General features: G+C 37.8%; 1 protein-coding gene across 1 annotated transcript in view; it reads right to left on the bottom strand.

Moving 5' to 3' along the window:
- MYO3B (myosin IIIB) overlaps positions 1–24,380 on the bottom strand; it is a gene marked incomplete at both ends in the record, with an annotated part of 209,195 nt that overhangs the window by 119,557 nt on the left and 65,258 nt on the right. Inside the window, 1 exon segment of the mRNA XM_082311465.1 lies at positions 14,389–14,454. Within this exon segment, the coding sequence (XP_082167591.1) occupies positions 14,389–14,454 (66 nt within the window).

A 24,380-nucleotide genomic window follows, 5' to 3' on the forward strand; every position in this document is an offset into this window, starting at 1 on the left:
AAATATGGCAATGAATTTGAGCTTATTTAATCTCTCTTTTTAACTGTAACTAGCTTACTATGAAAAAATGTTGCTTACTATGCAACAAGTCTCTTCCTCTACATCGGAATAAATCTGGCATAAAACACTTAATTAAGTGAATTCACCCTACAAGTATACTAGTATAAAGGCTATGAATTTCAGCTTATTTAATCTTTTAAACTAACTAGCTTACTATGAAAAAATGGCATCGTATCTTGTAAGTCCTGTACAGTTAATATACATTAAACATAACCTAAGATGAATAGACAATACTTAATTCACTTTCATTTTCTACCTATTCTCTGAAAAGAGTTTGACTAAGAACTGTAGGATATAGCCTATTAAAAACCACAAGTGAAACCTGTGATACAACACTAGTCAGAACAATTTGATATAGAGCTTTGTTTTGTTTTTAAAATGAATGTTTCAGGTAGATCTTCTCTATTGCAATGATAAGTGTTAGCATAGGAATCATAGAAAATTCTGCAAACCTACATAATTCAGACTGGAAGAGAAATTAATGAGTCATAAATAAATGCTAGCCAGGGTACCAAAGTTCTGTCTGTGATAGGAACAGGTGATCTAGTAATGAGTAAAGAGATACATCCTATTAAATCAGCATAAAATAAAGTATCATGCTAATTTATATAACCGAGATTTGAAACTGAGGAAGCCATCACTGAAGTTGAATTCTTTTGTCTACAATAAAGCTGAAATAATACAGTCCAAACAGAAGAATGATCTAACAGGATTAGACTGCTTTAAAGTACCCTCTAATTCTTTATATTAAAGTATACTGTTTATCTTGCTCAATAATAATATTAACATTACTTGAGAATGTGAAAAGGAAATGCTGCAATTCAGTATATATCTCCCTTCTAGCACCTATCATTTCAGTGAATTATAGCTCAAGATGAGTTTACTTGATGAAATGCATTCGTATTACATACTTGACAATTGCAACTCATATTTGCTGGTATTAAGTGATACACCTAAAGTACTTCCTTAGCAGGGCCAAATATCACAAATAAAGATTATCTTTTCAGCAAAAAGTTCAATGAAACTTTAATACTTTTTAGAACAATTTATATTCTAGCAGTATCAATAACAATTTGCAAAATTTAAACTACCTCTAAAAAAAAAAATCATACACATTAATTGATTTCAAATACTACCAAACACATTAGCAAATGATTAAAGTTTAGCCTCACCTCAAATACTTTACTGAAGCCTAAAGTCTGGTCTTAAAATGATCCTGAAATATCTTTGAACATCACTTTAATACTTTAGGTTCCTGAAAACCATTTTCCCAACCTCTTCTTGGTACATGTAGTCCAGAGAAGACAGTCTGTAAAATGTGCTACCAGTTATAACTATCTTGGTGAATTTTGCTATAGGCTAGAACTGTAGCCTCCTGATCGAAAGACTAAAGTAAAAGAACGTGCTTTATCTCCATCCCTCTGAATGCAAGGCTATAAATACCAGTCGTTCCCCCACCATGAAGAGATCCATTATTAGCCTTCAACAGGTTCTGACACACCCCCCCTTTTCCTTTTGTGATCCACGGTTTTTAAAAGTCAATACACCCACACAGACAATATAGTCCATGCCAATCCTGGTTAAATTTATATGTTTCCTGAGAAAAAGGAAAAAAGCATTTGAAAAGAAAGATAACATTAATCAGGAAGGCAGAAGAAAAAAAACAAAACAACAAAAAACCTATGCAGTATACAAACCCACAGATTGTTGGCAAGTATTTGGAGATTTCAGTCTGAAAAGCTCATGCACTCATGTGATTTTTACCATTCTAACAATAATTACAAATTTATAGTATTTATTCTATATTGTTAATATATAAATTTTCTTGTTAAATTTGATTACATCAGGAATTTTTCAGTAATATAACTGAATCCAAGTGAAGCTATGTCATAGAATCATAGAACAGTTTGGGATGGAAGGGACCTCTAAAGGTCACCTAGTCCAACCTCCCTGCAATGAGCAGGGACATCTTCGATTAGACCAGGTTGGTCAGAGCCCCATCCAACCTGACCTTGAATGTTTCCAGGAATGGGGCATCTACCACCTCTCCGGGCAACCCGTTCCAGTGTTCCACCACCCTCATCTTAAAAAAGTCTTCCTTATATCTAGTCTGAATCTACCCTCTTTTAGTCTAAAACCATTACCCGTTGTCCTATCACAACAGGCCCTAATGTCGTGGCAGTTGCTTTTCAGATAATAACAACATTAGAGTTTAAATGGATTCTCTTCAAGAAATGACACAGTTCCAGACAGAATATCTTGTGTTTACCAAAAGTGTGAAGAACATACAAATCTTTTACCTGGTGGCATGTAGTTACTAACATGAATTCTACTCTGAGCTCTGGAACAATGTATCTCCAAAGACACTCTATGGACAAGATCCAGAAGTTGGAAGAAAAATTTTTCCATATAGATGGTCCCTAGGTGAAACATCCAAATGTCCAGGATACTGCATTCATTAAGGAAGCCCAACAAGAAGAGATGGAAGGAAAACATATTAGGCAAAAAAGTTCTTAGCTTCTCTATTATGTGCCTGAAATGCCAGCTGTTTAGGTCTGGCAAGTGTTTTAATGAACATAGGCAAGTTCTGTCAGGGAGGTGGCCTTGAAGACTTCTTTAGGATTACCTTTGCTTCTGCTGCATACTCCTGCCAGTCACCCACCGACTATTCACTTTGCATGCACACTACTCTTCTGCTTTGCAACTATTGAAGTTTATATATAGTTTCATCTATACGCAGCCTTCATTCTCTGGTAGCAGGATATTTTTGCAATCTGTGGTCACTTAGGATTTCACTTGAAACACAGGTAAAACTTCATGAACTCCTAAGATGACCAAGGTAATGACACAAGACACATCCACATCATTCTGTGATCAAAGTCCCTGTTCCAGGCTCATACAGAGCACACCTACTACTGTGCTGAGTTTGTGCCTATATTGGAAGAACAGAGCCATTTCAGATAGTTAGTGAGATGCCACAACAAAACAGAGAGCTAGTAACTAACAGCCGTGCAAGGGTGAAGCACAGCAGCTTAAATTCACATCTGTAACTTCTCGTGTGAGTAATTCTACTCCAGTTCAGGGAAGAGACTGACAGGAGAATGTACATCTCCACTGAAGCTGGTTTAATCCATCAAGTTAAATGGCAAGTTCCAAGCACATTAGGAACACAGCAGCAGAAAGACCAGGCAGGCCACAGGGAATTGAAGCATGTATGGCATATACACTCTCCTTTTGCTTTGAAACAGCAGGAGTGTTGACACAGTCAGTTCTAGAAATTACTCCTTATTACGTTTCAAGTGCCAGTAACTGGCTTGCAGCTTAGTTGCAGTAGGTACTGGGGGCTCAGCGCGTACTCGGACATGCAGTGCCAATCTGGTGTATCACCAGGCCTGCTACGATGGAGTTCGCAGGATGGAGAGCTGTCACATGACACTGAAAAGACAGTCCTTATGTTTGTCCTCTTGGTGCGTATTCCTTTGTCCTAATTCCTCTCTATGTAGATAAGACCCATTAATATTCGGAGGTATATGTACATGCTCTGCTTCTACATGCTGTCATTTCAACTGTGTTGCTTTTAGCACCACACTGAATGCGTGCTGCTGCTGTTCTTAGTCAATGCTACCTGTAAAACAACAATTCTTGGGTCACCACCTACGTGCTAGTGAAAAATGATGCATCAGACTGCCAGTGTCACTGAAGGTGTTCAGTAAGGTATCTATCTCCTACACTAGAAGCAGTATTGACACTATACTGCTCTTCAGAAAAAAATAATTTAATATAGAATATCAGCTCTTATGACGCTAAAGCCTGCATGAAGGTGAGCATTATCACAGTGTTTCCTACTGACCTGCACCCTGAAATAGAACTATATCGTGTGAAAAAGTTAATCATATGGGTGCCTGAGTCCAAAGTTGCCAGTACATTCAGTCAGGAGATGTATTCCATGTAAAGGTCAGAAAAAAAGAAATCAAGAAGTAATAGACAAAAATCCAGCACCATTAATATTTGAAAGAGGAAAAGTACAGTAACAAAACAGCCTTTATAATGTCACTTATCAGAAAATATTATTCAATGCAGCCAACAGGAATCCGTGTGTGCGTTGTGCAAGTAAAAAACAATATTAAGAAGTCATATCACTGAAGGATTTGCTTCTGAGGAAAGGAGAAAACTAAAATATCTCCAGGTGCTCATCTGAGCATTCGTTTAAGACCAATTTGGACAGTAAGCTTAGGCACTGTCAAACATCAACCATGCTGCAATTACATACAAAACCAACAAATGTGCTGCACCTGCAAATTAAGCCAATTTGTTTGGCCTGTGGAAATTATAAAAAAAGAAAAAAGTGGTAAGACTGCCTTGCATTGAGCAAATTGACTAGCAAATCTACTACAAGATGGGTTTCATATAAGGTATGATGAAAATATGATCATATTTGGTCTGTTATTTTTTGGATCTAAAATAATGGTAAGGCTAAGTAAGTAGAGATTGAAAAGGAAACAAATATTGTACATGTTTGCCTTGATGAAAGCCAATCCATTACCTAATTTGAAATTCTAGTGTCTTCCATCATGCTTTCTTAGCTGAAAATTAATTCTCAGAATTCATTAGTGTCACTACATTAAACACAGGTTGCAGCCATTTGCTGCAATCTCACAGCCAGGCTCCTAAGCACCATTTCCATTCTGCCACAATTACAGGCAAAGATGGAGCATTTATTAGCAGGGGATAAGAGCAGACTCCCATACACACAGGCCCATCTGACACGACCTCCAGAAATTCACTGGCTGCTTGCACTTGGACGATAACATTGTTGGAATTGCTACCTCTCAACAATATAAACTGCTATTTTGCAAGCAGCGAATCAGATGACTGAAAAGGAGAGATATTTATCAGCATTCATAAGCTAATATTTACTAATGAATAAATGGAAAGAAATAGATTTCATAAGAACTGCAATGGTGGTCTAAGTCTCCTGTGTTCAGAAATAGAAAACAATTACTAACGTCATTCACTATTGCAGTAAGTAGAGCAGCAGCAGTTATTTCTTTCAGAAATTCTCCTTCATCAGATCTATTATGATCTATTTGGCCACAAGTACTTTCTTTAAAAATAAAGAAACAAAGCAGCTCCAAACACTTATAGCTTAGTTACATTATGATTTATCTCCAGTATTTTGTTCTCTTCAATTATTACATTTTGTGAATGCTACATTTTCTGATGATTTCTCATCTGCTGGCAGTGGATTGCTGGAACTTATTTCATCTCATAAACCGAATATCCAACCAGACCAGGTTTCCCTAAGCAGGGAAAAGGAGGTCTCTAGGTTCTGAGATTTTTATTTTCTCTTCCCCATACTTTCCCAGCTACTTCTGTCAGAAGGTTGTTTCATGGTGGAAGACTAATGAAATCAAGAGCATGACCCCAACTGCATTGCCCCTCCTGCTTAGAGAAATGGAAGGACAGACACTGCCAAGCAAGATCATCTAGGCCAGGTACATTAGGTCAGAACCTCTCCAGTCAAGGAAGGAAAAATAACAATCTCAGATTGTTTTTAACTGGTTAAAATGCTCTGTTTCTATCCATCACTCTGACTGTTCCTCCTCCCTCTGTACCACACGTAGCCATGGCAGACACTGGTCAGTCACAGGGAGAAGAGAGGTGGAGAAAAAAACACATTTCATGAATTATGTTTGTAATAAAGATGCAGGGATGTGCCTGCTTCCCTGAAGCCTCCCTGCTTCCCATTCCCAGGCCTGCCCATCCCCCACTGCTGCAGGTCACTTGTTTGCAAAAATGAACTAAAAAACTGTGACAGCTTTGCCAACAGCATTTCTGTTTTCAGTCCTAATTCAACAGGACATATAGGATACAAATAACTTCAGAATTATATATAGTTGCCCCTTTGGAAAAAGCAAATGCTGAGCACTAAGGGTATGTATATAGGTTAAATAGGTCTCCTGTCTTGAACCAGCATCCCATGATAAATAACAAGGATTTTTCTGTTCCTTCTGTTACAATCAGATATCAGGATGAAAGACTGAAATTATGACAAAGTACTCAATCATCACGTGCATAATATAAATTCTGATGGTCAGAACACATTTATATCTTTATTGATCTGCCTTTTGTAGCAAATGCCATAAATTACTAATCTTCCCTAACAATGAGGGAAATACTCTAACACTGAAATGTCACCAGCACCTGTTTTCTTAATAAATCTTTCAGTTTAATTTTTAACATCAAGCACCATATAGTGTAATTTAGAGCACACATCTGAAACCTAACAAAGGTTCACTCACACTGAAATTGTAAAATTAGGTGTAGTACATAGCTTTTCCGCTTCTAAAGCTTCAAAATTTACAACAGGTTTCCCAGCCTCCTTTGGGCTGAGTAGACACAACCATTTATTCTGGCTCATATACATGGTTTAGAAGACAGACAATGGAAACTCTACGGAGTGGCACCTCTTGCAGCTCTTAGAATGGGTCAGAATTTGCTCATGTTGAAACCCTTAGAATTTTACCAGAGACAACAGAAATTCAGTCAGAACAATTCTAGGGAGCATCTCAAAAACACCAAATACATTTATTTATTGTATGATGAAATCAGGGGGTTTCTAGACTTTTACCAGGAATAGGTCTGCTCTATTTCTTTGGCCTGTCCTTGAAGACCCAGGAACACAAAGAGCCTTCAGAACCTTTTACAACTGAAGCCTTTTATTAGAAACAGTATGTTTTGCATTCGTACCAGACATTCTCCCTTAGGTATCCATCCCCCTTTGACACTACAGCATGCAGCTGATTTGAGGCAGCTGGAGGATAGAGAAGGTAGGAGATAAGGAAAGCATAGCCTGATACTGACAGTTTATTTCTTTTACATCTTACATCATAGCTGGAAATGCAGCTAAGGACAGAGATATTTTTCGCTCCTTTGGTGTTTAGTGCATTCTTTCCTATCTTCCAGTAAATAAAGACAGCCACTAAAAAGGCAATTGTAGATCCACTATGCCATAATCACAAAACAGCTGGGAAAAGTTTTTCACTTATATGCCATTAAGCTGACTGCCTGATGCCCTCTGCTGTGAAACCTCAAATCCAGCCACGCTATGACGTCTTCATTTGAAGTAATTCACAAACACCTGGGCAGATGAGATCAGGTTAGTTCTACTAGTTGGGAGTCCACAGGCAGTAAGAACATTCTTCCCATTACTGTGTGCCAGACCTGACCTGTACCCCATGGCCCACAAGAGGACAGCAGGCACATCTCTGTTTCCCGGAGCTTCCCTTAATCTAAAAGTGTGCTGGACTGCTTCATACCCAGCTCTGCTGTTGATTATTGAGTGACTTGGAGCAAGCTGCCCTTCGTCTCAGTTTCTTCAGTTGTAAAAGGACCTGAACTCCTGTCTGTATTCTACAAGTACAGATGACTTAAAAATCTACTGAGAGGAACAAGGCATTACTATTCTACTGTTGCTTCATCAGTCCAATGCAAAGGTACTATTATCAGGCAGAAATGCTGGATTATTATTTGGTTTATATTTTTAGCAACTCTGATTTTTACTGCTTTCCTATTTCCATACTTCTGCCTTTCATACCATCAAAAATGCATTCCAAACAAACCTGGATCATCTAGAACTAGAATAATTTAACTGGAAGGAATAAGTCCACCCCTAAAAACAAACTAATACAAGACCAGCCCAGACATATTTCACTTCGCTCCTGCCACCTTCCTTCCTTCACATCCTGCATCTTAGTGTTCACATCTACCACTTCTGTCTTAACTGTCCTCAGTCTTCTGCCATGCTCAGTCTTTACTTTTACCAAACACCATGGAAGTGAAAACCATGTAGTAACAGGTGGCAACCTTTAAATTTCCTTTCAAGTAAAGCAGAGAGATGGCAAACATTCATCCTTGGGGTTTTCAAGCCCCTGAGCTGGAAGATGGAGATAGGATGCAGAATGAAGATCCAGCTGTCGAAGAGGTGGCAGTCACTGACCTGCTCCTCCACCTGAATGCTCAGAAGTCCATGGGGCCAGACAGGATCCACCTGAGGATACTGAGGGAGCTGGCAGAGGAGCTTGCCAAGCCATTTATCAGCAGTCCTGGTCAACCGGGGAGGTCCCAGATGACAGGAAGTTAGCAAATGTGATGCCCCTCTACAAGAAGGGTCAGAAGGAGGATCCAAGAAACTACAGGCCTGTCAGCCTGACCTCAGTGCCAGGAAAGGTCATGGAACATATCATCTTGAGTGCCATTATGCGGCATGTGTGCAACAACTGGGGGATCAGGCTCAGCCAGCATGGGTTTATGAAACGGAGGTCCTGCTTTCCTAACCTGATCTCCTTCTATGACAAGGTGACCCGCCTAGTGGATGAGGGAAAGGCTGTGGATGTTGTCTACTTGGACTTTAGTAAGGCCTTTGACACTGTCTCCCACAGCATTCTCCTGGAGAAGCTGGCTGCTCACAGCTTGGATAATTGCACTCTGTGCTGGGTTAAAAACTGGCTGGATGGCCAAGCCCAGAGAGTGGTGGTGAATGGAGTCAAATCCAGTTGGCAGCCAGTCACAAGTGGTGTTCCCCAGGGCTCAATGTTGGGGCCGGTCCTGTTCAATATCTTCATTGATGATCTGGATAAGGGGATTGAGTGCACCCTCAGTAAGCTTGCAGATGACACCAAGTTGGGTAGAAGTGTTGATCTGCTGGAGGGTAGGAAGGCCCTACAGAGGGACCTGGGCAGGCTGGATCGTTGGGCCAGGGCCAACTGTGTGAGGTTCAACAAGGCTCAGTGCTGGGTCCTGCACTTGGGTCACAACAACCCCATGCAATGCTACAGGCTGGGGGAGGAGTGGCTGGAGAGCTGCCTGGCTGAAAAGGACCTGGGGGTGTTGGTTGACAGCCGCCTGAACATGAGCCAGCAGTGTGCTCAGGTGGCCAAGAAGGCCAATGGCATCCTGGCTTGTATCGGGAATAGTGTGGCCAGCAGGACCAGGGAGGTGATAGTGCCCCTGTACTCGGCACTGGTGAGGCCACACCTCGAGTACTGTGTTCAGTTTTGGGCCCCTCACTCCAAGAAGGACATTGAGGTGCTGGAGCGTGTCCAAAGAAGGGCAATGAAGTTGGTGAAGGGTCTAGAGAACAAGTCTTACAAGGAGCAGCTGAGGGAACTGGGGTTGTTTAGTTTGGAGAAGAGGAGGCTGAGGGGAGACTTTATCTCTCTCTACAACTACCTGAAATGAGGTTGTAGCGAGGTGGGGGCCTGTCTCTTCTCCCTAGTAACAAGCAATAGGACAAGAGGAAATGGCCTCAAGCTGCGCCAGGGGAAGTTTAGGTTGGATATTAGGAAAAACTTCTTCACCGAAAGGGTAGTCAGGCATTGGAACAGGCTGCCCAGGGAGGTGGTTGAGTTTCCATCCCTGGAGGTATTTAAAAGACAGGTAGATGTGGTGCTTGAGGACATGGTTTAGTGGTGGACTTGTCAGTGATAGGTTAACAGTTGGACTTGATGGTCTTAAAGATCTTTTCCAAACCTAAACGATTCTATGATGCTAATAAATGGTAATAACAGAGCTGCAGAAACATCAAAGCTTTGAATTAAGCTTAAAAAGCATCCCAGTGAAAGAGCAACAGGCAGAGACTACACGAGAAACTGAAATACTGGCACTTAATGACAGTAGGAGCTTGAAGAAGGGAGTAAGGAAACTTTGTCTCATCAGATAATTACTTCACATGCTCTCTGATACTATAATCTTCTATGCAGCGTACTATTCCTAGAATCGCCAATGCTTCCCAAATAGACTTGTCACTCCACCATGGATACACACCTTTCTCACTACACTATACTTCTACTGTTAGTGTTTACAATTGAGAATAGTAAGTCAATAAACCCACAGACCATGGGAACCAAAGGAGGAATGAGTGCTTATCACTAGTGGTAAGGAACTCAACAGTATACTTTACTGAGTGAAAGACTTTGGTACTATGACATTTGTAAAATCTAGCATGATTCTTTACAGGGTCAGGACTTCAAACCTTCATGGGAGTTTCTCACCTCTACCTAAAATTGCAGTTTTTTACTACAACTGCTCATTAGAAAGCTGAAGATAATTGTATCCATTATGTATGCCCATTCATCTGTATAAAAACGTCTCATACAATACTCAAAAGCGGTGGAGATCTTTTGTCAGGTACTACAATTTAGTATTTCAAGTTCATCTGTAGACAGATTCTCAGAGTCTACATCAATGAATAAAATGCGAAAACTTACAGATTTGGTGGTAACCTTACACATTGCAATTTGGATCTTTCTGACATTTGCAAACCTCTTTGCCTCTTAGACACTGAAATTAATGACTTATGTCAAACGCATATCATGTTCTCAGTGACAGAAACAGTAAAATGTTCTTTATGTAATATGAACAGAATGTCACTAAACAATTGCTTAGATTGTGAAAAAATTTGATCTGCATTCAGAGACATTAAATCTAAATGGAGCACTTAAAACCTATATAATCTAGATGATCTATTAATTGAATAACTCTGAATGTAGACTCATCAATATGAAATTTAGCTTGCAAGGCTGTGTTTAAATTCAGTACAAAAAAATTAAGTTTATCAAGATTAGAAATTATTTTTGTATTGTCTTTGCAATGTCATTGCTAAAACAAAAGTTACATTCTGTAATGTGACCATAAATCCTGTAACTTCACATTTTGACTTTAGTACTTCCTGAATTTCTTAATTCTTTAATTCCCTCCAGCTCAAGAATGACTAATTAATTCAAAGAACCATAATAGCTTATCATTGGTTAAATAAATTTAAAAGGAGAATGTCTGTCCCTGGAGATACCATTGCTCATTTTAATTAAAATTACCATTTTGTGATGTAATGCAAATAAAGGTTATTGTATTCTTGTGCTCCAGGAACATATTAACTCTTCTATCTACCCTTAGAGATCAGTCAAGGTTTAAACTGCCAAGAAAATTATTTGCATCATGTGAGATAATTGTAGTGAATGGGGATTTTTTAATTCATTTTAACATATAGTCTGTATTATTTTATGAACAAATTCTGAGGCACTGTATGTCTAAAATGGTGGTGGACACAAACTGTTATCTTAAGAGAGCAATGTCATCTATGCTGTAGCCATCCAAAAAAAAAAAGCTTCATGAACATTCATGGGCAGTGAATAGAGCGAACTCTTCAAAACTGGTATTTTATTTCAACATAGAAATAAACACAGGTAAAAGTGTGTTGTTTTTAGGAGCCAGTCCTCCAACAACTGATGTGGTTGTTTACATGGCCTTACAGGAATGGTAAGCCCTATTAATATGCAAATAAAAATAAACAGATAATTAATTCTTTCTCACATTATGAATGGAGGAGCCAAGTTCTCCACAGACAAGTACAGTAGTACTGATAAACAGACATACATAGAATTTTACTGACCTTTTAAAAGTATATATGTGCTGTGTGTATCTCAACAGATACCAAATACAAAATTAGGCTGCTGCCAGAGATGGCTTGGCTGAAATTGTGTCTTGTCTGTATTTTTTTAAAACAAAATACCTAACTCATATTAGCTATCTCATTGTAAAAACACTTATGAGGACAATACATTACAGTCTTCATCTCAAGTCAAGGTCAACAATGCTGGGAACAGAAACATAAATTCACCAAGCTAAGAACTATCTTGACCTTCTCTCCATTTAGATTTTGTAAATAATGCATCTGACTTTAAAATGCTGCTGCAAAATCATAGCTCTTGAGGCAGCAGAGTCATAGTTTAAAATACAGACTTCTTTTCTGAAAAATATATGAATACTATTTTAACATTTTAAGGAGTTACCTACAGAAGTACATTGAAACTTCCAGCTCCGGCATGTTGTAAATCACTATAATGTGTGAGAGAACACTTGTAACAAAAATGCTTCTTGAGACAGTTGCATTTCAAGGGATGAGAATGGGAGATGAAAAAAGCTACAATGACAAGGTTTGGCAATCTTGGCATAAATAAAATTATTGTGTACGCAGAACTGAAGTCAAAAGTATGCTTAGCCAAAGCTGCATGCTCGGTTTTTGTCAGTACACAGGTCTGGCCCACAACTTGAACCAGATAAGCTTGTTATGCAAATGATGTTAGCCATCAGGAAGGAGGTAGATAATGAAATTATTCGAAAGCTAACCACTCATCACAAGGGTGACAGAAACATCAGGCAAGGTCCTAACATATGGATAACAGGCAGTATGGAATTTATACAGTCACTGCTTTTAATTTATCATAACTAAGCTGTCAGAAGGTGGGCATCAACAAATGCAGAACTAACGCATATAAATGAGCCAATTATCAGTAATGGCTAAAAGGTTTGCAGTTGTATGATCCAATGTTTCATTATTTATTTTTTTCTAGAAAATCCACTAATGTAAATCCAAGCCTTCAAAAAAATATCTTGTAACCTCTGCATCATAATAACTTTACTAACACATTCCTGAGAATGATGCAATGTCACAGAGAATTCCATTTCAGTGTTCTCTTAAAGGTAGCTATAAGCCCAGCATATTTACTACAATTGTTGCATTTCTCCATGTTAAGAGACTGCATATGAGCATACTTCCTTGCTTCATTCTGCATATTACTGTAAAAATGAAAAGCAAGATTTGAGAACCTGCAGACGTTGCTGGTCAGAGAAAGTAATTAAGCAAAAGCAATTAAAAATCAATGTGATTAAAAATATACAATTTGAAGATATCAAAAACCCAAAGGAGAAGATTAGAAACAAGTATTGCCATAAAGTACTAACATCTGACTTCTCCAGTGCATGCTGAACTAAAGGACTGAACAAATGTTAAGAAATGTTAGGTTTTTGTATTGTTCTCAAGCTCAGCAGGGACTTCTAAAAACAGAGATACCAAGAAAGAAAAACCTGTATAACAGCGCTGAAGGTTAATGCACAATGTTTCTGAGAAAGGAACGTAATCTTATTTACTAGGTGCACTGACCCTCTAAAGCACAAGTGGAATATAACCCACCAGTCCTAGAGTCCCCCAGAATATAGGCTTCAGTCCATAAATACTGTAAAAACAATGTTTCTCTGTAATATAATGGAATTCATCCACCACACAGTGACTTTTGTAATTAAACACTGATTCCACCATAGATCACAATGTACACTGCTGTGTAAACAAGGACATGCATTACGCAGAAACAGAACTTGGGTCAACCTGCTGTAGAGGAAGGTACTTCTACTACCTACACTGGAAGAGATTCTGAGTTACACTGCAGTAATGATAGTAATGGCCTTCCTCTGTAGGTCAACCATTACAGTGTACCTCACCTTCCTGCCTGATTAAAGATCAGCATAGTAAATAAGAATATTTTTCATGGATTATTAATAAAATTTGCATTAGTCTTTCTATTTTTAGCTCCTCCTAAAATGGGAAGACACTACTACACAACTGAGTGAAAAAGCTATCAGGTAGGGATATTGTACTCCTCCACAAGTAACTAGATACATTAAGAAACAGAACAGATTAAAAATGCAGATGTGCATATTTTCAAACCTATCTTGAAAAGTCAATACTGAGGAGCGGTGTTCAAAGAATTTGGTTATTTGAACAGTGTAAACTTCCCTAGGGTTTGATAATATTATTCCCCATGTTACACAGTTTAGGCTGTAATAGGTCATAATGAAATCCTGAAGAACCCTAAAAATCATTCATAAAAGTCGCTGTAAGATTTTTGAATATAATGCTAGCAACTACTAAATTGTGATTTCTTAGTTTCATTGTAAAAAGAAAAAAGTAAAGCAAAAGCGTATTTTAGTTCAGTGACAGCTGCATCCAGAAAGTTGGTACCATCTAGGTAACATATTACACTCTTGGTACAACTGGTGCTCAATTACATATTTTGGGTATACAACCTACTGAATATTAGTAAAGTGGAAAAAGGCAACTATTTTCTTTCTTGTCTTCCAAATTATATTAAATTGACCAGCAGTCATTTTCACTAACCCTTTTTTCTCCTTGATGCAAAATTTCACTGCAAAACCATCAAGGAAATCAGGTATATTTATAAACCTGTCCCAGGTCCATCAAAGTCAAGAAGCAAATCAACTAAGGAGTTCAGAGAAGCTGTGAGGCAAATTACTTGAGAAGATCAAACTGTGCTGTATAGCTTTCAAAAAGTGAAGCATGGTCTAGAATCTATGAAAAGCAAACTGAAGTTAGAAAACTGCAAAAGCAACAACTCCATAAAACAAATTCTGTTTTCAGATTGACACACATAGGCCTTGCTGAATAAGCTGTTTTTAAAAGAAAATAAAACTCACTGTGAAATGAAATGGTTGAATCCTCGGCACCATTTTTCAGGATGTAGCAAAGTAGGAGGAGGATTTCTGAAAAAATACAAAATTTGGGGTTTTAAAATGTTAATGTTTACTGCAATTATCTCACTAGGGAGAAAATGATGATTGAGAAAGTAATGGTCAAATTGTCTGTGCCCTTTCAGATGCCTGTTGGGTTTTTCTTGCTGCTGCTTCTTCACTGACAGTTCTTCTCCTTTCATGTCCTTCTCCTTTTATGTCAATACCTTTGAAGCTGGTAGTCAGTACAGCTCACAGTGCGCTTCCCAAGGTTTCTCTTTCAATTCAGCCTGACACAGGAAAAATCAACTGAAACTGGAACATTAACCTAGCCATCACACCACTTTAGCCCTTTACCCCAGACCACTGAATCTGACCAAAACTTTTTTAAGTATGGATATCTTCATCATAAGAACTACCAAACTGTCAACAATCTGCAGGATTTTCAGTCTGGATTTCAATCTGTATTCAGTTTGGATGACACTGTAAACTCTAAAACTATTAAAAATAGATGTTATTTTTAAAGTGACATTTAGCAGGCAGTATTTTTACATTACATAGTAAGACGGCCTTCCGCAAGAATAATCTTTTAAACTCTGATGGGTTCCAATTTCGTTGGCACATAATTACTTTCCTTTGTGATTGTTACTGTTACAGTTACATTACATAAACATACAGAGCAAGGCCTATAGGTCATAGTAAGTGGACCAAATTTTAAGTGGCTCAAATTTAAGTGGACCAACCTATAGCAAGAAGTGTTCATGAATCGCATATTATATTATACCGTATTATCTTCCAGAGGTTTCTTCTGCAACTTAAGATTTGGTAAGTACTGAAGTCTATTTAACTTTTTAAGATTAAACTTGTGTTTTATGAAACCTTAATGATTTGTATTTTGCTGCATTTGAGGGCTCAATGGAAAGGTTCATATATTACTGAACTGGCAGGGAAAAAAAAATCACAATAAGACATTCTACAACAGAAACACTCACTAATATACTGGATTGTATCATGAATCACCTCGTTTATACAAGGGCCACATTCCACAGCATGACACTGCTTGGAAACATCTCACAAAACAAAAAGGCAAACAGCATAAACAATGTAAATTAGTGCTGATCTGCTCAGTAGTCTTGAATTTTTCATGCATATTCATTCAAAGAGTAGTTCCATTTAACAATTACCCTCAAAAATCCAAACAAAATGGTTTTAAAAAAATTACAATGTGGCTTTGTAATAGATGGACCATTTTTGTTCACCTGTATCTATTCAAAACAAACGCAGTCCTCTAATTTCACTGCAGGCTGACATATTTTCTGAGATGAGTATGTTATTACTTTTCTCTTTTGTTACAGAAGACTCAGAGAACACAATTTTCTTCATGAAGTGAAGAAATCCAGAATGTTTGAGATGTGCACCACTTATCAAATTTATCATGAGGAAAAAAATATGATTGGTTCTTTTCAATGACAATAACGCTTCAGGGTTGTCTTCCATTTACCAGGCTCATATGTTCATGCACATCACAGAATCTGACTTTTAACAAGCATAAAAAAAAATGTAGAAAAGTATTTCTAGAGATACTCCCAGAAAAAAACCCTGTATCAAAAAAAGATAAACTTCAAAAACCTCTTTCTCTGTAATGATAATCCACACATCCCACATGCATGAGCTCTGCAAACAGCTTTAAGGGACAGCAAGATGGGGTTAGTATATGTTTTTAGTCTTTATTTTGCAGGAACGGTACTCTATCTGACAAGTTGGATTCTGATAAGACCAAGATTTTTTTGTACTGTGAAGTACAGTGTATTTCTTTTTAGAGTGATACCAGAACTGTCTACTGAATATTTGCTGTGAAATTTTGAATTTCACTGCAAAGTAATTTGCTTTTTCAAAAGTTCAGTTACTATTAATGAAATATGTAGTTTTGTCTTTTCTGTTTGCACTGTTCCTAAAGTCTTTCCATGGTGGTAACAACGGTGCTTAGAAAAAGCATATGGTTTGGAGGCTGGCTGTATTAATAATCTCACAAGGAACTTTTTGAAAAAAGGCACAAGACACACTTAAATCAGTTGCAGATGTCATGATGGAAACAGGTGGGATTTCATCATGGAAGAACAGATCAGCAGAGCAGATGCCATTCAGGAAATACATTTAATCATTTGCTTGAGCTTAATAAGTTTGTATTTATTGACAGAAGATACTATGCTATTCCTAGTGCCTTTGTAGTGAAAACATAGAACTAGTGGTCCTCTGTACTTAAGTCACTAAACTGATGCTTCAGGTACCCCATCTACAAAACTGAGCTGATAAACATGACCAGAATCTTAATTCATTAGCATCTGTAAAGCACCTTGGTTCCTCTTGATGAAAGATGTTACTTAACTACAAAGTACAAAATTGGCTCGCCCTTTTGTATCATCATGTCCATAAAGGATTTCCAGAAAGGGGCATACGAGGGTCAGCTTCCTACCTTTGTTTTACCTAAGACACCACAAACTGTTTCATGGTGACAACAGAAAACACCATTGCTTCCATGGCACCTCCAGAGGTGTATTTTTGCAGTAAGGACTCAAACTCAAGTTCTAGGATAACACAAAAAGCCAGATATGCAAGGGTAACTCACTTTAAGCTTTTTTGTGATCACACTAAGTCTTTTGCAGTTTGAAATTAATAATCCATTAAGATATCTGCAATTCATGTCCTGCAATTCATATCATATTAAAAAGAAAAGGTAAAACAACTCACATACATTATCAGATGCTAAACCACAGAGAAGTAACACTTGCCTCACCACTTCAGCTCGAAGACCAAACTAGGGCCATTTGTGATTCCAGACTACATTAAATCCAACACATGGATTTTGTATACTTGCATCAGCCAACATCTGCTGTTTCTGCAGTACTCAGAACACATTCATAGAAAAACTAAAAAGCTACCTCTTGTTAACTTGCTGACATAACTTATTCTACTCTTTTCATATAAAATGAGAATGCTCTGCATGCAACCTCTCAGTCGTCCTTGCCACATATATAAGAATCTGAAGGACAATACAGTCTTGTTTTCTACTATAAGTGATGGAAATTGTGAGAAGTAGATATGAATATTATTGCAAAAAGCGAGTATAATTGGGCTTGTCTTTTGAAAATGTCCTCTTTTGATACAAGATGAGTAATCAGCATTTATTTCCCAACTTTGTGTCTTTTTTCCTTTAGTTCTTTCCATAATTCATAATTAGTCACAGAACTACATGCTCTATTTCCTTAGGCAGATGCACTGCTCTTGTAAGGAGTTTTTCTACCCTTGTATTCAGTGCTTTCCATGGCCATACTGATGCTGTTTTTCACTGGGAGTTTTGCTTCAGTGAGGATTGCAGGATTGAGCCTGTACAAGACACCCCATACAGGAGCACAATGTTCCTTAGAACATGAAGACATTAGCAAGCTTATCAAGCAAGAACTGCTGCTGAATTCTGAATGATACACACACAGTTATGTGGTGGAAATATTTTAATCTGTCGAGCTTTATGTGTTCCCTGTCATTCAGCCTGCCTCCAAAGTCACAGCTGGTAAAACAAAATCGGTCATTTTACCACAATAAGGCCAATGATGCAGCTCAGCAAGCACCATTCATCCTTTATGTTAAGCTCTGAGCCTAATTACAGATCACAGATAATAGATATTTGTTGGCAACGAGAAAACAAATATTTTCATCTTAAAATAGTTCTATGACAAATTTTTAAAAATTGAAAATGCATCTACTGTTTTTTAAACTATTTTGATAAACACAGCTATACATTTTATAAACAGAAATCAAGACAGGGCCTCCAATGACAAAATTGCATCACCAGCCTACCACATTGTTTCTAATGAGAAATTAGCAGATGAACATCCAACACCTGTCACCATGAACAGGCTCTGGCAATCACAGCCCCCTACACGCGTGTTGTGAATTATTTTTCTAGCAGACTGAAGAGACAATAGTTCTGTTGACAGTTGCCTAGGTTTATACATAAACAGTTTTTAAATTACACTAAACCATTCATGCATATTTCAAAAATCTAAGTGAAACAGCCATAGAAAAAGCACAAAGTCAACCATGCATAACAATGAGATTTACCCACAAAAGGTTATCTAAAACAAATGGTTTCTATTAAAATATGTGAATAATTGACATTAATTAATACCTGATAAATTCTCATACAAGTTTAAAGTTCTGCCACTCCAGGGCATCCCCACCTTGGGGAAAACTCCAAAAATAACCAGGCAATTCTCAAGAGGGCTGAGAGGATTTCCTAATGCACTCAGTTTGTGGCCCATTCAAATCAATAAGAGGCTTCAACTGATCTGAATCGAAAATTCAGATCCTAAACACTCTCCCATTCATCTGTCTCCTACTAAGGCTACTCAAGTTTGACTGACTTCCAGTAATACATTTCCCCAAAGCCCACTCAGCAGGATGCAGGGTACTGTATTCAACTCTGTAAGATTAAGATAGAAACTATAGAGTTTAGGTGCCTGCAGGAGTGGAGAATCAGCACAAAATCCTCTGTGTATTCAAAGGCAGGCCTTTGAAGTTGCTTTTTAGGTCAGTGGAAAGCTGTCATCAATCTGAATGTTGCTGCATGAAGACTCCATGTTTGGGAACCACAGCAGCACATTGCCTCAAGAGACCAAAAGATCAGAAAGAATACAGGTTCTACAACAAAATTGGAAGCAATGTCAGAAGCATGGGATCTGGGCAAAATGGCTCCAGGTCTAAAGCAATTGTGCATTGAGTTGATCTAGAGGGCTCCAAACGTGATTGAACATCCTTTCCTCAAAATGCCTGGAATTGTGCAAGTCTTGACCATACTGGGCACCAATCTCCCTTAAGACTTCTTAACCAGATCTACAAGCACGGCATTCCCATGCCTATCCAGCCTACAAGGCATGAACCATTTGTTGAGACCGTATGCACCAAATCACAGCATATGAGACAGCTGGAAAACGCAGTAGCTCCTCACATCATCTTTAGCTTCTTAGGGCTCAGCACAGTTACATAAACCTTTCTCAGGCAAGGGAACAGACTAATGCCAGATCACAGTACTCTTAACAACAGAATTAGGGGGCACCAGCAAAATTACCCTTTTTCTGTGAGAATGAAGGGTACAGGACACGCTAGGAAAATTCACTCTCCAGACATCTTCTCACTGGCAACTGATCCACTTCTAAATAGTTTCTCCTTTTCCACTCCCCCTCCCTTTTCTCTGAAAGGACTGTTTTCCTTGTGTAAATACCTAGTTCAAAACTGTTAACATACGCCTTCAATTTCTTATGTTCTGGAATATCAAAGGCATATAGCTATTCAAATAACGTGTAAGTGCCTTAATTCTAACAAGGATATGCTGCTTTAAACCAAGATCAAAACCTACCGAGGGCAAAGGATCGGTTAAGAGGAAGCAGAACACAAGACATTGCTGCCTCATTGCTGAAGCGAAAATATTCTTCTTGCTTAAGTATTTTACTATCTTTTAATTACAGAGACGGAGTTCTTTACTGGAATAGATGCTCTTTATTTTCCGTAGGCCATACACAGTTACAGAAGTCTGGACTGAATCCAACAGCATATGATAAATTTATATTGAGTTAAAAGTTAAACAGACAAATATAACTAAGAGACCGTAGGATCCTAAATACTTGAAAGGGTCAAGGGTACCAATCCACTTTTTAAGTTTTTTTGTTTTGTAATACAGGGTCCTGATGTAGTAAAATACAAATTGGATATCTGCTTTCCCTCTTTCTCAGAAGAGAATGACGGCTATACATCTTGTAACACAAATACACATTTGCCCCCTTTTGCTTGTGATTTTACATGGCTATTTATTTATTTTGCTGCCACTAAGTAGGTGACTTAGCAGATTAACAATAAGATATGGGTGGGCTCAGCTGCAAAACAAATGCAAATCCACAAATGAACAAAATATCAACTACCTCTTTAAAATCCACTTAAATCAAGATCTATTCACAAGTCTCCAGCTTAGACTATTTCATCAGCCAGCATAATAATGAGCAAAAATAAATGGTAAAAGGTAGTCAGTTCCAGAATTATGTAGAAATCTCCTTTTGATTTTCAAGACCCACTTTATGCATTGCCAGAAGAAAAGTACTTCAGGAAGAATATAAAGAGGCTGTCAAAAGAAACCTTCTAAGAAACCTCCTTCACATGAACAATCCTGGGTTTCAAAATGGTGTCTATCTGATAAATTAAAAGTCAACCTTTAAAGTAATGAGTATGGACAGAAATAACGTGCTAAGCACACCGAATTACTTTGAAGGTCAAATAATAACCTTCAGAAAATGTATTAAAACAAATCTCAATTATATAATTTTTTAGTTCATACAGACAGAAAGAAAATGAATGAAAAAGTATTGCAAAGTGTTCTGCTTGGGAACATCTGGATTATCGTTGACTTTTTCCCTTGAACACTGCAATTCACAGGCCACTGGTTTCAGTCAGGTTTGGCAGCTGCAAGATTTCGTTAGCCTTTTTCAGGACTTGACAAGGCATCATTTATTTCTGTCGTTTCTCTTCAGTTTTCAGTTTCAGTTTCTGGCTTCACTGATACAGAAACAAATGTTTTATTTCAGAAACATTTTTGGATGGAGATGAAAGCATACAGCTTTGCATTCCAGTGGTCAAGCTTCAAAACAAATATTTAGCATAACTGAATTATAATTGTGCTTTGTCATCTCATTTATTCACAAAAGTTTCAGAGAGCTAAAGAGGCACTAGCAAATTAACAGCAATTGAAACAGAGGAAGTAATAGTAGAGATTTTTATTTATAACCAGTTCACATCTTTACTGCAATGTAGTATTTTGCTTTTCTATTAAAACCATTGCTCTGTGAATCTGCAAAGCAGGAGAATGTCAGTTGCCAAGGAAATAAAAATGGGACAGTAATACTACTGTGCCTGACTGAAATACATATGGCGTTGTCTAGACACTACACTTCTGTAGCTGGAATATTAAAATACTGCACTTATACCGCATATTTGTAGAGTTGTATGGGAAAGATAATATCTGTTAAAATCTGAAAGTGAAAATCCCACAGATAAATTTCTAAGGGCAAGTCCTGTATTGTACGTGTTTCAAACTCCCACTGTACATCAGCCAGTTTAAGAGGCCTGAGTGGGCCACCTGCCTGAAGGCACTGCCCAGTGGAGCAGATCCACTCTTGGAAAGCTAAAAGTTGGCTCATCGAGAGGAAGACTTAGAGGAATGCCACAAACTCTTTCTTTTAAGAAGCAGAGGAAGATTGCCAAGGGAAGAACTAGACAATTTGGAGTCTGACACAGAACCTCGTCCCACAGTTCTGTGCTCCTGCCGCGACCTGCCTGTGCCCAGGACACACACAGCAACAAAGGCCCTGTCATACCACGGTCAGTCTGCCAACAGGCTTCATATTGTCCTGGACACACAAGGTAACACAGAGTACCTGTGATTTTCCAGCTGGTTGAGACATGCTCTTTGGGGCCCTTCTTTCCATCAAGAGTAAAATGTTTTCACTACATTACTCCCATGAAACGGGGGGCTGACTTCACAGAACCACAGAAGCAGTTTTGCCACTTGTGCTGCTTCTTTACCTTCATTTCTTTGCCTGACTAATTTACCTCTTATTTTCAAAGAGGAAGACACCTTCTTATCCTTCCATTTCATGGACAGGAGCCTCTTCTTAGTTGAGGCTCTACAGAAATACAAATAAACCTAACAGTAACCCCATAAAAGAAGTTTATTACCATATGCTTGATATGACTGGTACTGAACATGGAATTCAATCATTACGCTTGACAAAAGCAAGCACTCAAACTCTACATTTTCATCAGGAAACAAGGATTACTCCTTATTTGTATTTTTTAATGACTCAAACGTTACTTACTGTTTTCAGTTTAGTCTGCTTCATAGCATTGTAAGAACTGATATTATTCTGATAGCCCTACCAGTCTGGTTCAGAAATGAATACTTATAGAGGGAATACATTAGTTAATGGTGGCATATTTCCAATGGACCATTAAGAAGATCATTATAAAAATTCTGAAGTAATAGACTGAATAAATGCTGAAGCATGAAGAAAAGTACAAGACATGTAAGAGTATCATTTTTTAAAAAAGGAATTATCATTTAAGGTAATATGCCTTCTGAGCATGAGGACTGTATTTGGAATGGAATTTATTTGTTCCCTCTTCTATTCAATCCAATAAGCTTTATTTTAAAACACTTGAATTTTTGTCTGTGTTAAAAAAAAAAAAAAAGTATGACTTAGGAATCCCTGTAGATTATAACTGAAGACTAATAAATACAGTATGATAAACATGAAGAATTTATTCATTATAAAAAAGTCCCATGACAGCAATTCAAATAAACTCTCTCTTATGCAGAACTAAATGACAATAATATCAATAAGATCGTATCCCAATAAGCCTGTAAGACACTAACTTAAAACTCATGAATCTCTTGAAACAACTGGGCAGGCTATGGAAAATACCCTTGGAAAAATATTGACTCACATACACTAGGGCATCTGGGAAAGGATGAAGGTAGTTAAAATAAATTTAAGGCAAGAAATGCTAACGATGCAAGTAATGTGTAACAAAGCAATTAGTGATGCAATGAGAGACAAAAAACCCTATAAAGCTGAAATATTAAAGCATCAAGGAACATGTGAAAATCAAGAGGGATGATTTTTTTTTTTAATGCAAGATTTAACCAACACCTCGTGTTGAATATTCTAGGGTAAGCTTTGCAAAGAAGCATCCCCTGGGTAAGTTAACACATCCAGGGAAAAAGAAGACTTGAAAGGAGCAATGGTAAATGACAGACATAGGACAAAGGAATGTTCTGAATGTAGGAGACAACATATTGGCAGAAGGAAAGACAAGGCAATGCCAAGATTGGGAAAAATATCAAAGGAGTAGCAAAGTGAGAAGAGCAAAAAGTAAAGAGAGGCAAAAAGGAAAATTAAGACAAGCAAACCAAAATCCCCAACGGCAAAAATAGGATATTTCCTCAAAAAAAAAAAAAAAAAAAAAAACCCCAACCCCACAAGCACCATTCACTAAACACTTAGAGAGGACCAAAGAGGAAAGAAGTGAGAAAGCAAGGTTAGCAGAGAGATAATTAAAATATTTAAAGTAGGATAGTAATGAAACATAGAAGAAAGAAAAGAGCTGACATAAATCATTCTGTGTGGGTAAGAGCTCTGACATTTGGCATGGGGAGGTGAAACAAGAAAATAACCAAGGATATAAGCTAGGAAACTGAAATATAATACAGACCTTTAAAAAAGGTATGTTTTGAAAACAGACTGTGTTTACCACAGAAGGCACACCACCATATGATAGCCTGCATATCCAGGAATGGGTAAAAACTACAAAGTAGCTGGTGGTAGAGGAATACATTAGAATAAAGAACCAGCTATCACTAAAGCATGTTGTTAAAACAAAAAGCAAAACTTCAGGTGAAATTTAAGTGCCCTGAAAATTATTAGATTTTTGCCACTGGGAAAGGATTTCACCTTTTGTGGACATCAATCAGAACCATGGCATAAACAATGCATAGAATGCAATGGCACTAAGTGTTGAGGATACACAAATGTCTTTCAGCTGTCTTTTTCTGTAGTAAATATTAACACACTGAATGAGAATCTGAATCATAGCACTGTTTTACCTCTAAAATATTAGAAAACATTAGCTATTTATGTTCCAAACAAAGTCAGGTGGTATCAACAAGCAGGCACTCTATTTCCTCAACAAATCTGGGAAAAAATGCGTTTGTGTCTTTTTGGAAAGATTGACATTTTCTGGTACCTAACAACAATAAAACTATACAGTCATGTTTTCCCTGCTTTTTCTGGAGTGCCAAGTTCTGACACAGCTCTACTGAGATCCTCCCAGCTGAATAAACCAAGAAGTTGAAGCTT

The sequence above is a fragment of the Platalea leucorodia genome, assembly GCF_965183815.1.
Source record: "Platalea leucorodia genome assembly, chromosome: 5".
Taxonomy (NCBI): domain Eukaryota; kingdom Metazoa; phylum Chordata; class Aves; order Pelecaniformes; family Threskiornithidae; genus Platalea; species Platalea leucorodia.